Source organism: Nicotiana attenuata, unplaced genomic scaffold (genome assembly GCF_001879085.1).
Source record: "Nicotiana attenuata strain UT unplaced genomic scaffold, NIATTr2, whole genome shotgun sequence".
In the NCBI taxonomy this organism is placed as follows: Eukaryota; Viridiplantae; Streptophyta; class Magnoliopsida; order Solanales; family Solanaceae; genus Nicotiana; species Nicotiana attenuata.
Genome location: NW_017672876.1, coordinates 119,857 through 131,394, shown reverse-complemented (window position 1 = coordinate 131,394; position 11,538 = coordinate 119,857). Strand labels below are relative to the sequence as shown.

Here is an 11,538-nt window from a genome sequence, read left to right as displayed (position 1 = left end):
ACCCTAGCCATTCCACCCAGCCCGCTGCCCTTAGATGCTCTCATCTCCTCTCTTTGCTCTCAACCTAACCCTAACCCCCTTCAATCGCCGCCTTCTTCTCCGGCCATCTCCGGCGAGCACCTTTCAACCCCAAACCTCCAATGGTTTCCCCATCGCCTTGCTCATCATCTCTGAGTCCTTCAAGGGCTCTGGGACATGCTGATTTGGATCTAGGGTTTCTGTTTTGTTCATGGCTTCTCCGGTGTGATTTTGGGCAAAATCACACCATATTTGTTACGATCTTTGAGGTCCTAAGCAGGTTCTTCCGTTTCTATCTGGGTTTCCTTTGAAACCCTAACTTTGTTAGAATCTCTTAAGATCTGTGCTATTTTTGGCAATCTAAGTCTGTTTCTTTCTATGTTTTTACACTATTCTCAAGCTTCTTCTGAAAAATCATCGATTTCAAGTTATTTTACTTTCTTTTAAAAGTTAGGGTTTTTTGGAATTTCTTCTACACTCTGTTTAAATCGACTCTTCACGTTTTAACTTCTATATCTCGAACAATTCTATGTGTTTACTCCTTTTTCAACTCGTCTATGTTGAAACCCAAACTGCTTAGCCTCAACCTTGGGTTTTTGAGTTTTGTTTTGATAATATGTTCGGTTAATCTGTGTGTTTCTATGATTCTGTGACTTTTGTCCTATGTTTTCTTTGTTAGGGTTCCATATTATGGTTATCCTTGCCTATTGTGTGATTTTGCCTTATTTTTGTTCACGAATGCTTCTGATTCTTCACTTCTCCTACCTGCATCACGCTTAGCCTACTAATTCAAAGTATGCTCTGCATGAATCTTTCATTTCATATGTGATTCTTTGTCCTACTCGACCTCTTAGGGTTTTGATTTTGCTTACCATGTGTTCGTTCTTATAGAATGGGGGTAAATCAGTGTTATCTCCTATTCTTGCATCTTTGAATCCTGTGATTGATCTTTCACTGATTCCGCATGATTATTCTACTGATTTTTTACCTTGTAGAATGTTTTTCTGACCTTATTCTATGGTTGATTATGCTATTAATTGATTGTTATATTATTTCCTTTATTAGGACCTTATGAACCTAGCCCTAATTGTTTACTACGTGCCTACTATGTTTGAAGTATTTCCTTATCTGTTATGCTCCAGTTACCATTGATTTCTTTACTTATTTGCTACCTGTTCTTACCATTCGAATTGATTCCCTTAATTAAAGGAAGTACTTATACTGATTTGATGCTTATTGATACCTAGTTCCATAATTACTGCTCGACTTTGGTTCTTACCTTATTATTCTACCTAGCTTCAAACTATATATAGGCTCTCTCATTAACACACACAGACACGAACTATTTTTGGTTCTAAACACACACTTACACTCAAAAAGAAAAACTCGCTCTTGCTTATTACTACTTGTGCTACTGTTTGCTGAGCCGGCTGAAAGCCAAGGCTATACTTTGAAGTCCTGCTTACTTTCTTTGCTGCACTTTGCTTCTTTAACTGGTATGTTCTGATTAATTTTTCAGCATCAACAACAACATGTTTCTTTACTGTTTCTTTCCTTCCAGTTTGCCTCCTGTTTGTATTTAAATAGTTCCATTATTAATGCATGCTACGTTCTGCCTTTCTGTCTGAATAAATGCTTTTGTTATTTATCATAGCTTGTGGACTTTGAATCCCTATCCCTAATGTAGTTGGTTTCTGCGGTTGGTTTGGGGCATGACAGCATTGAACATTGCTGTTCATGACCCAAACTTGATCCCTTTGGAATCACAACCTCCATGTTTCCCTTATTTGTTGTATGTTCTGGTTGATTTACAGGCATGTCAGCACTTCCTATTGCTGTGCATGCCCAAAGTTAACCCATGCCCAAGTGTATAGGCTCCTTGCAATGGATTCCCAATCCCCTGCCCCCTTTTGTGAAGTTATTGATTCCCTGAAATGTTAATGGCTGTCTCCCATCACCCTTTCCCTCTCCTTTATTCCCTCAGCCCTTAAAAATCTGTTCCTGCACTTTCACTCTCTTCTTAGACTTAAGTTCTGCCCCCTTCATGTGAGCCTTGCCTTGGGACCCATGAGGTCCCTCTGAACTTGGACACATGAGGGCTGGCATTTCCACACTGCACTCATCTCTATTTTGGTTGTGTAACTTGGGTGTGAGCACTGCCCGGGGTCCTATTGAGGCCCTTAGGGAACTCTGACACACCCAGGTCTGAGAAAGGCTTTGAAATCAATGGCATTGGCAATGATACGGTTCCTTGCATATCTCAGATAGGAAGTCAAATCAGGCTTTCCTATGGTTGTAGCTTTTTCTTTAATTCTTTCTTTTGTAATTCGGTATTTCTGGTTTGTAATAAGTTGTAATAAATATTTGGGGTTGGCTAATGAAAAGGGTTGGGTGATCATGTATGCTCAAGGGTAGACAGCATGCCTATATGACTGTTTTAAATTCTTTGCGTTCAATACTGCATCTTAGACATCATGACTATAGGGTTTATCTCAAGTTCTTCATGGTCAATGTCACGCCTAGATAACCTGCCTATAGGACGTATTTAAATTCTGCATGCCACTTAGATATCATGTTTTAGGTTCTAAACAGCTGAAAATAAGTGTCATGTTCGTAACGCTGAAATCGGTAACATATAGAAATCATGCCTATAGCGGTTCTTGAATAAATTTGATTCGTTTCATTCACACTCAATGTTAGATATCATGTTCATAGGGTTTAAATCAGCAATAATAGATACCATCACCTGCAGAATCTGAAATTGGTCTGCTTTAAAAAACAGTCTATTCTGAATCAGTTTTAAACAATCTAATTCCCTTACTTAACGAGGTTTAGCAAGCATGCCCAAAGGATCCCAAACAATTCGTTTTTACTATTTCGCCGTATTCTGAATTAAGTGGATATCATGCCTATAGGACTCCGTCTAAACACTTAGGCAAGCCTTAGGTAATCACAACAATAAAACTGAATTCGCCTCTATTAATTAATAACTGCTCCAACCAGCAGGAAGGCCTAATTTGGGCTTCTTATCTGAGGTATCTGATGAATCTGGCTCTAAATCAAACTCCCCTCGTCTTTAGTATTTCAATCAGACCCTAAATGTATGTGTAAGTCATGCTAGTTATGTGCTTTTGTTCCAGGAGGTGTATTTGAGCCTGTATTTGTTTATATGCTTCCCCAACATGCAGTATGTGTTTTTGTATGTCGCCTTAGATTTTATCCTTTGAAACCAATCAGCCTAATATCCCTTCCCTTTAGGAATAGTAGTCCTAAGTTCCTCCGGGACTGATAGGAATGGGACGGGTAATAGCATGCAATAGTAATCGAGATCAATCCGCGCTTTAGTACCTTAAACGGGGTGGGAAAGGGTAGATATAGATACGATGACCGGTGCGCTAATACCACGTGTAGCCCCTCTCTTGAGGAGTGATTACCGGGTATTGCATTGATGTGATCCATATTATAAATAAACCTAGGACCCCTTTCCCTTTATTTGTAAACTTTTTTTTTAACTCTCCTTTCAATTGTTCTTTCTTTTCATGTGTTTAAATCCCCAATATTTGAGCCTTATTTGTTTACTTGTTAATTGCACCAAATTCACAATGACTATCTGGCCGGGAACCACACTAGTGGATCCTGAGGGGTGCCTAACACCTTCCCTTCGGGATAATTTCAAAGCCCTTACCCTGTCTCTGGTTATCAAAAGCGTAGTTGTAGTTGAATCTTGTAAGGTGTCCTAATGCACCATAAATCATTAGGTAGCAACTCTTCAAAAATGAAAAACCCAGTTCCCAAAAGGAACGAGTCGTCCCATACCGAAAATGTCATAAACCCGATTCTCCCGCCGCGAGGAGGGAAAAAAGGGGGCGCGACAATATCTGCTCATGGTGGGGCTTGACCTGGCTGACCCCCCAATATACGGTGCATCCTCTCTAACTCTGCTGCAAGATGACGGGAAAAAGTAGGTACATGTTCCAAAAACTTCTCATAATCCATCCCTTGGCAGTTCACATAACTTTGAGTAGTATAAACAGCCAAATCATGGACTTGTACTGAAAATTCTGGTCTCGATCTTGTAATTGTTGCTGGCGAGTGGTGGCTATCTCCCTTATATGGCCCTCGCGATCTAAAGCTAACTCCAACTGAGCCCGAAGTTGAGCCTGCTCGAGTCTTGCCTGAGCCCTCTCCCTATCAAAATCTGTATGCTGGTATTCTCTATTGTACCTTCTCATTTCTTCCAACTGTGCATGGAGCTGAGCTTTTGAACGTACCCAATGAGCCTTCTCTCTCTCGAATTGAGCCCTCTCTTCTTCAAATTTTGTTACTTGGCGATCCTTACTAGATTTGGACTCCTCATTTAACTGTACGATTTTTTCCTTGGCTTTGTCCAACGCCTTTTTAGTCTTTGCCAAGATGGATTCATAATCTTGCACCTTTTCCATCAGATTGGCAATGGTTCTCGTCTTTCCAACTTCTCACTGGTACTTCAGAGGCTTGCTTCATCTGTTGAAGTCGAACACGGAGGGCTTCATTCTCGCAGATCAGACTCTTCTTTTCACCTTCCGCTTCTTGTGCTTGTAAGTCTTTCTCAAAATTGAGGTTTCTCAGGCTTTCTTCTAAGGCATGAATAGCTGCTTTGTATCCCTTTTCCTTTTCACCCCATACCAACCGTTCTGGGATTTTATCATCAAAGGCTTGAACATGCGGCCTTTTTACGGGACTTTTAGGCTCGGGTTCTGGCTCATCATCCACGCGAGATCTCTTTTCAAACCACATAGTATAACCCGGATCTATCTCACCTTTCGCAGGATCTGGCACTAGGGTATCATCTTTCAAGTAGCGACAACCATTCCAAATTTGTTGGATTGAAGCCTCAGGGAGTTGGGCTTCGAGGTGTAGCTCAATCACTTGTACACTCAAATCTTCATTATCACGCACCACTTGGTACCTTCCTAGCTGTCTTAGAACTCTCTGTGGCGCATACAGCTGGACACTTCTCAAACCCAACAACAGCAAATAACTCTTTAGGGCCGACATGTGTATCACCTCTCTTACCGGGAGCCATCCCAAAGTCCACTCAATTTGACTTGCATTTAAAGATCTTAGGTGGGATATCCAGGCTTCCGCCCCTTCTGGAGAGTTATAATCTTTTATTCTTTCTTCGTAACTCTCAACGAAATTATCCTTGCTCAGACCATACCACATGAACCTGGGTGATGTCGTAGATGTTCAATCAACCACATATGCAACAAAATATTGCACCTTTCGAAGAATTTTGCCCCGGACTTACACAAAGTCAACGCCCGATAAATGTCTGATAGAATGATCGGGGCAAGAGTGTGATGTTCTTTGGTAGTGAGGACCTGTACGACCCTGTCTATGCGGGTATCAATTGTCCGCTCTTTGTTTGGGAAGACCATGATTCCTAGAAATGCCACTATGAAGGCGAAGCGACGGTGAATCTGCCATGTGTCCTTGTTCTGCTTGTTGCTAAGGCCCTTTTCATGCATTTCAGACATATTTGGCTGCCCGAACCTAGAGTACAGGAAGTAGAAAGAACAACACCCTTTGACTACGTTGGTCTTTCTGATTTGATTACTGATGTTCAGAAGACCGAAGAATCGGTGTACAGAGGGAGCCTTCGGGAATATGAGCTTCTGGTTTCTCAAATCCCTGCCAAAATCGGAATATCCAACTATCTCTTCTAAAGTGGGAGTAAGCTCAAAATCGGAGAAGCTAAAGACATTGTGAACAGGGTCCCAAAAAGTCACGAGTGCCTCAATCAAATCATCGCGTGGTTTAACTTTCATAATATCTGTGAGGGCTCCCAGATACTTAGTGACCCATTTCTGACCATCTTCTCCTAAGTGATACCACCACATCTGAAGTTGAAGTGGAGCCTTATCTACAACCATCAACGGTGTGTTCTGGATAGTGCTCATTTTGTACCTGTGGGTGGTTAAGGTTAGGGTTGACAACAATCTTTTGTATATAACTCAATTTTAAGAAAAATCAAAGAGAGGGTGGCTATTTTTGCAATTGTGGCCAAGGAAAGGGTGGCTATTTTTGCAATTATGGCTCCTTCGTACTTCCAAGGATAGCTTTAGGGCCACGGATGGGCATTATGGTAAAAGTGAGTCCTAATTGACAGACACATCTATTCTTGCGAGAACAGCCCTTCGATGATTTTGAAGATGTTATAAGGCTATTCCGACAGAAACGGCTCGAAATAAACCGAAGTTGGGTCAGCTTATTTGTTTTTGACACAAAAAAAACACTAGACACATTTCTTTTTTAGTTATTTTTGTAAAAATGGGGCCGAACCCTATGAAGGTTGCCTACGTATCAAACATCCGGTGAGAATCAGACCCGCGTAATTCGTAAATGTTTCAGGAATAGGATGCCACTTTTTGAAAAAATCAGGCTTATTTGGTAATAATCTTTTTGGGGTAAATACCCAGATTTTCAAAAATCGGGTAAATTTTCTCTCTCTTGTTTTCTCCCTTCTGGTTTTCCCTCAATTTTTATATTTTTTATTTTATTTTTTAGAAACCGGTCAACATGCACAAGCCGAATCAAACATAATGCACAAGTAGCACATAAGATGCATCTGGATAGTCTTGCAATTCTCGAGTACACCTGTCCTAGACGGACCCAACCTCTGTGTTGAGTCCCCAAAGTCAAATGCACGTGATGCAAACAACGTTCCTACTAGGGATCCGACATGAGGCTATATTATTCTAGGTTTAAATCCTAGGGGAAGTGTTTTAGACCTAGCTTACCCAAGCGGACAGCTCGAGCCGAGGTGGGGGCAACGTACCAGGAGCACAAAAGTCTACCCGGCCTAGTTACTGACCCAGACTCGTTCTAATTGGTATGACTTCTAACAGAAAAGTGGGCCACGCGCACGTGTGCACCATAAATTCAGAAGACTCAGAAGGGAGGCGTAAGAAGACAGTTTAATACAGTTCAAATTATATCAAAGCGGTAAATAATCGGCAATTAGCACATTAGGCCCAAAAACACAATAATAACATCAAATCAATAAAGCCAAGTATAAATCATATTACAAGCTCGAATTCTGAACCCTGAACCAGAAGTTCTAGGTTCTTTTCCCCAGCAGAGTCGCCGAGCTGTCACACCTCCATTTTCCGAGGGGGAGATAGGGAGTTTTTCAAATTTAAGTGACATTAATCGAAATGGAATTATTTATTTTATTCAGAGTTGCCACTTGGGATAATTATATGGTGTCCCAAGTCATCGCTTTATTTTAAATCCCAAATCGAGGAAAATTGACTTCGTTTTAAAGTCTGCGAAACCAGAAGACCGGGTAAGGAATTCTGTTAACCCGGGAGAAGGTGTTAGGCACTCCTGAGTTCCGTGGTTCTAGCACGGTCGCTTTAATCATACCTAGCTTAATTAAATTATTTAATTAATCATTTTAAAACCTATGTACTTTTACCTTTTTACCGCTCTTAATTATGGAGTTTATGGATTTAATCTTTGAAACAGACTACTTGTGTGTAAGTCTGCTTTATTTGGGGGCGTTAAAATTATGTCACGCGTACGTGTACACAATTAGTCACGCTTTATTAATTTAAGATTGTTCGGCCGAAGTTGCGCGAACGCATTCCTCGATTTATTTTGAAAATCGTAATTATATCACACGAACATGTACACACTCACGATGATAGATGAAGTCGCGCCTAAAGCATTTTCTACGAATATTCTTTTTTTTAAAACCGTACTCGTGTCACGCGAACGTGTACACAATTAATAATATTTTAGTTATTATTAAGATTAATTCGCCCAACGTTGCGCGAACACATACGTTGGTCTTAATTTTGGAACCCGTAATTATGCCACGCGAACGTCGAAAATCCTAAAGATTGCCTATCCGGGTGTGTTTGGCCTAAACATGCTACTAGCGATCCAAACAAATAAAATATAGATAATCTCGCTCCATGTACGTCCCTCTTAATTCCATTGAACTAGACATGTACATGTGGGCTTACTGCCCAAACTAAATTTCCTACGCAATTCACCTAATAGTTTCCAGGTGCAACTAATCCTTTAGCAAGAGTTATCTTTAAACAAATGTAGACCCACCGTAAAGACAACAAGTTAGCTACTAGCTAAGGCTAATTACGTGACCTTTTGGACTTGCAGAATTGTTCATGGACCTAAGTAGGAGACATTTGAGCTATCATCTTTTGAATATCAAGCATGGCGAAAAAGAACCAACGTCACATAATTCTCATGTTAAACTTAACTCTAGTCTAGCACCTAAAAACCATGTCGCAAATACTTTCTCCATATCACCAAATTACTATCATTTTCCAATTAACTTACTTAGAGGACAAATAAACAAGCAGACTGATAACTAGGGATTCTAGTCTATTTTATGCTCCTTTTTGCTTGAGTTTTGCATTAAAAGTGTGTACAAGTATTCTCCAAAGCTAACTTATTGTGCTTGTCTGCAGTGTTTGGTCAAAAAGAGACAAGAAAGTCAAAGTTAGCTCAAAAAGGAGTGAAACCTGCACAAAACAAAGCTGAGCCTGCTGAGCGCTATAGCGGAAAACCAACCGCGTACGCGAAGGACCTACCGCGACAGCGGTCCTTTTATCGCAGTCAGCGGTGGCAAAATTCAGAGAGATTAAATTTGGGACTTCTCAAGTCACCGCTGACCGCGGTGCTTTTATGTGGCAGCGGTGCCACCACCGCGACCGCGGTCCGCGGAGAGGAGGTTCAGAGGGCCTGAAGGTTGAGCTAAGTTGAAGACCGCGGTCCGCGGTTGATTTTATGCGGCCGCGGTAACCTCACCGCTGCAGCGGTCCATTTTTCGCTGTCAGCGGTACCTCCGTCAGGGGCATTTTTGTCCGGAAAATTTAGCTGTGTATAAATACTACTTTTTCAGATTTTTAGGTCATCTTATCTATAGCTGAGCACGTGAACGCCGTATTTTACCTATTTTGAGTAATTTTGTAGCTTGTTTAGCAATTAATCTTAGAATCTTATCTTGTAATTATATTTTATGAGTTATTCTTCATCTCAATCTATGATTTCTTCTTCAATTATGAGTAGCTAAACCCATTAGCTAGGGTTGTGGCTCAACCCTAGTGTGGGTATTTAATGGGTTTTTTATTTTAGGGCTTAGATGTTTATGGGTGATTGATATTTGGCCTAATTTATGCTTTCTATGTTGAATTAGTGGTTGCAAACACTAATTTGTGCCTTTTTGACTTAGGCTCTTCTTGAGAAAGAGAGTCCAAGTTTAGGAAATTCGGGCCAACAAGGAATTGGGATGCATTCTATCTCATTCAAGAGATTGATAGCCCCAATTAAAGGGTTAAACCTAGAGATAGTAACACCCGACTTGAGTCAATTTTGCTTGCACAAATTTGAACACCCAATTAGACTTGAGAAAGCCAATTAGGGAAAAGTCACTCAAACTACCGAGAGGTATAGAGTGAGTAGTTTCGTGCATTGGCTATATCACGATCCCAACTATAACGATTTGCCCTAAGTTTTAGGTCCCGCTAGATACTCACCTAGGAGTAAGTCACTTTCCTAGTGCCTCTTTACCTATTTAGAAAACCCTACAAAAATATCTACTTAGCTTAATTTTGTGCATCATTAATATTAAATTAGAAGTAACAAACAAACAAGAATGATTGGAAGTGCAATCAAGAACACTACACATTGCTAGGTTAGATAGGAATCTAACTCCAAACATTATATTAACTCCTTGTGGATTCGATCCCGACCTTCTCGGGTAAAAGCTGCATCGACCGCTCTTGCCACTCTATAGTGGTGTAGGGTTGGCTCCGATCACTTTTTGGCGTCGTTGCCGGGGAGCTAAATGATTTTGGCTATCTATCTAACTAGTTTTGTGTCTTGTTTTTCTTTCCTTCTATTTTACTAATGTGTGTGAATCATCAATTCAGGTACAAAATGGCAAACAATGATCCTCTTGGACATGTTCCACCGGGGGAGGAGGTTGATGATAATGGAGAAGATGAGGTGCCTCTAGTACCTCAAGGTCAAAGAAGAGGCCGCCAGGCCAATGATAACATTCCAGACCCTCCCCCGCCTCCTCTAAGAGTCGCTCCTCGGGTGCTTCCAAATGAGGGCTACGCAAGTGCAATTGTCCCACCCCAGATCCGGACCAGAAATTTTCAAATAACAAATGTGATGTTGACTTTATTGGAGCAGCGAGGGTACTTCACAGGCGCTCCCCATCAGAATGCATATAAACATCTTAAAGGCTTTGTGGATACATGTTGGGGAAGCAAGCAGACGAATGTGTCAGAGGATGCTCTAAGATTGAGATTGTTCCCTTTCTCACTTCGAGGGAAAGCTTTGGACTGGCTCGAAAGACTTCCCAACCATTCCATTCATACCTGGGACGAGTTGGCGGACAAGTTTATAGCAAAGTTTTTCTCGCTGGGACATATGGCGACCTTGAGAGATGAGATTTTGGCCTTCAAACAGGAACCTAATGAACCACTTCATGAAATCTGGGAAAGGTATCGGACAATGGTGAAAGAATGTCCGAACAATGACATGACTGAAGCAATGATCCAGCAGACTTCCTACCGTGGCATTAACACGACCAATCAGTGTGTGGTGAACCAGTTAGCAGGGGGAAATTTTATGAACACACCTTATGCTGAGGCGTGTGAGATTTTGGATGAGATGGCAGACACTTCCTCAGCTTGGCAGAGTCGAGCTAATGTGCCACAGGTGATCCCACAGTCATTCACCTGCACAAAGAGTTGGTTAGGCAATAATAGAGTTAACTACAACAATGAACCAGCTGGCAAAGGCTTAATTGCAGCAAGTTCAAGCACCACGACAAGTAAATGCCATGGAAGGTGTCAACATGTTGGTCAACAAGAGGTGACAAAGTGGTCAACAAGGTCAAGGTAGCCCGGATCAATATAAGCAAGGTCATGGTGGTTTCAACCAAGATGATGGGTATGATGAGCAAAGTGAAGAGGTGCAGTACGTGAACAATTATCAAGGAAAAAGGGGCAATGGTCCTAACCAACAACAACAGTGGAGATCCCAAGGCAATTGGGGGAATCAAAACCAACAAGGGAGTAGCAACTGGGGGAACAACAATCAGAATTGGGGCAACCAGAACAACTAGGGCAACTGGAATGGCAACAACAACAATGGGGGAGGAAACAACAATCAGGGTGGTTGGAATAATGGCAATCAAGGAAATCGGGGGCAAGGCTTTCAAAGGCCTCCGATGTATCAAAAACCAAACAACCCACCCCCATTTCCATCCCAAGGTCCTAGCTTGTCGAACAATGAGATCGGGAGGATCGAGATGATGTTTGAACAAATGATGAAAAAGAACGCCGAATCTGATGCGCAGTTGGCATCCCACAATACTTCAATCCGAAACTTGGAGGTTCAACTTGGCCAGATTTTGCAATCTTTGAATACTCGCCCTAAGGGGGCTCTACCTAGTGATACGGTAGTAAACCCGAAGGGTGGGAACAACAC

General features: G+C 41.5%; 1 protein-coding gene across 1 annotated transcript; it reads right to left on the bottom strand.

Annotated features, from left to right (window-relative positions):
• Positions 1 to 5,207: 5,207 nt before the first annotated feature.
• Positions 5,208 to 5,960, bottom strand: LOC109214793. The gene has a single exon (XM_019378743.1). The coding sequence runs from the start codon at positions 5,958 to 5,960 to the stop codon at positions 5,208 to 5,210; it is 753 nt and encodes a 250-aa protein (XP_019234288.1).
• Between the last annotated feature and the right edge of the window lie 5,578 nt (positions 5,961 to 11,538).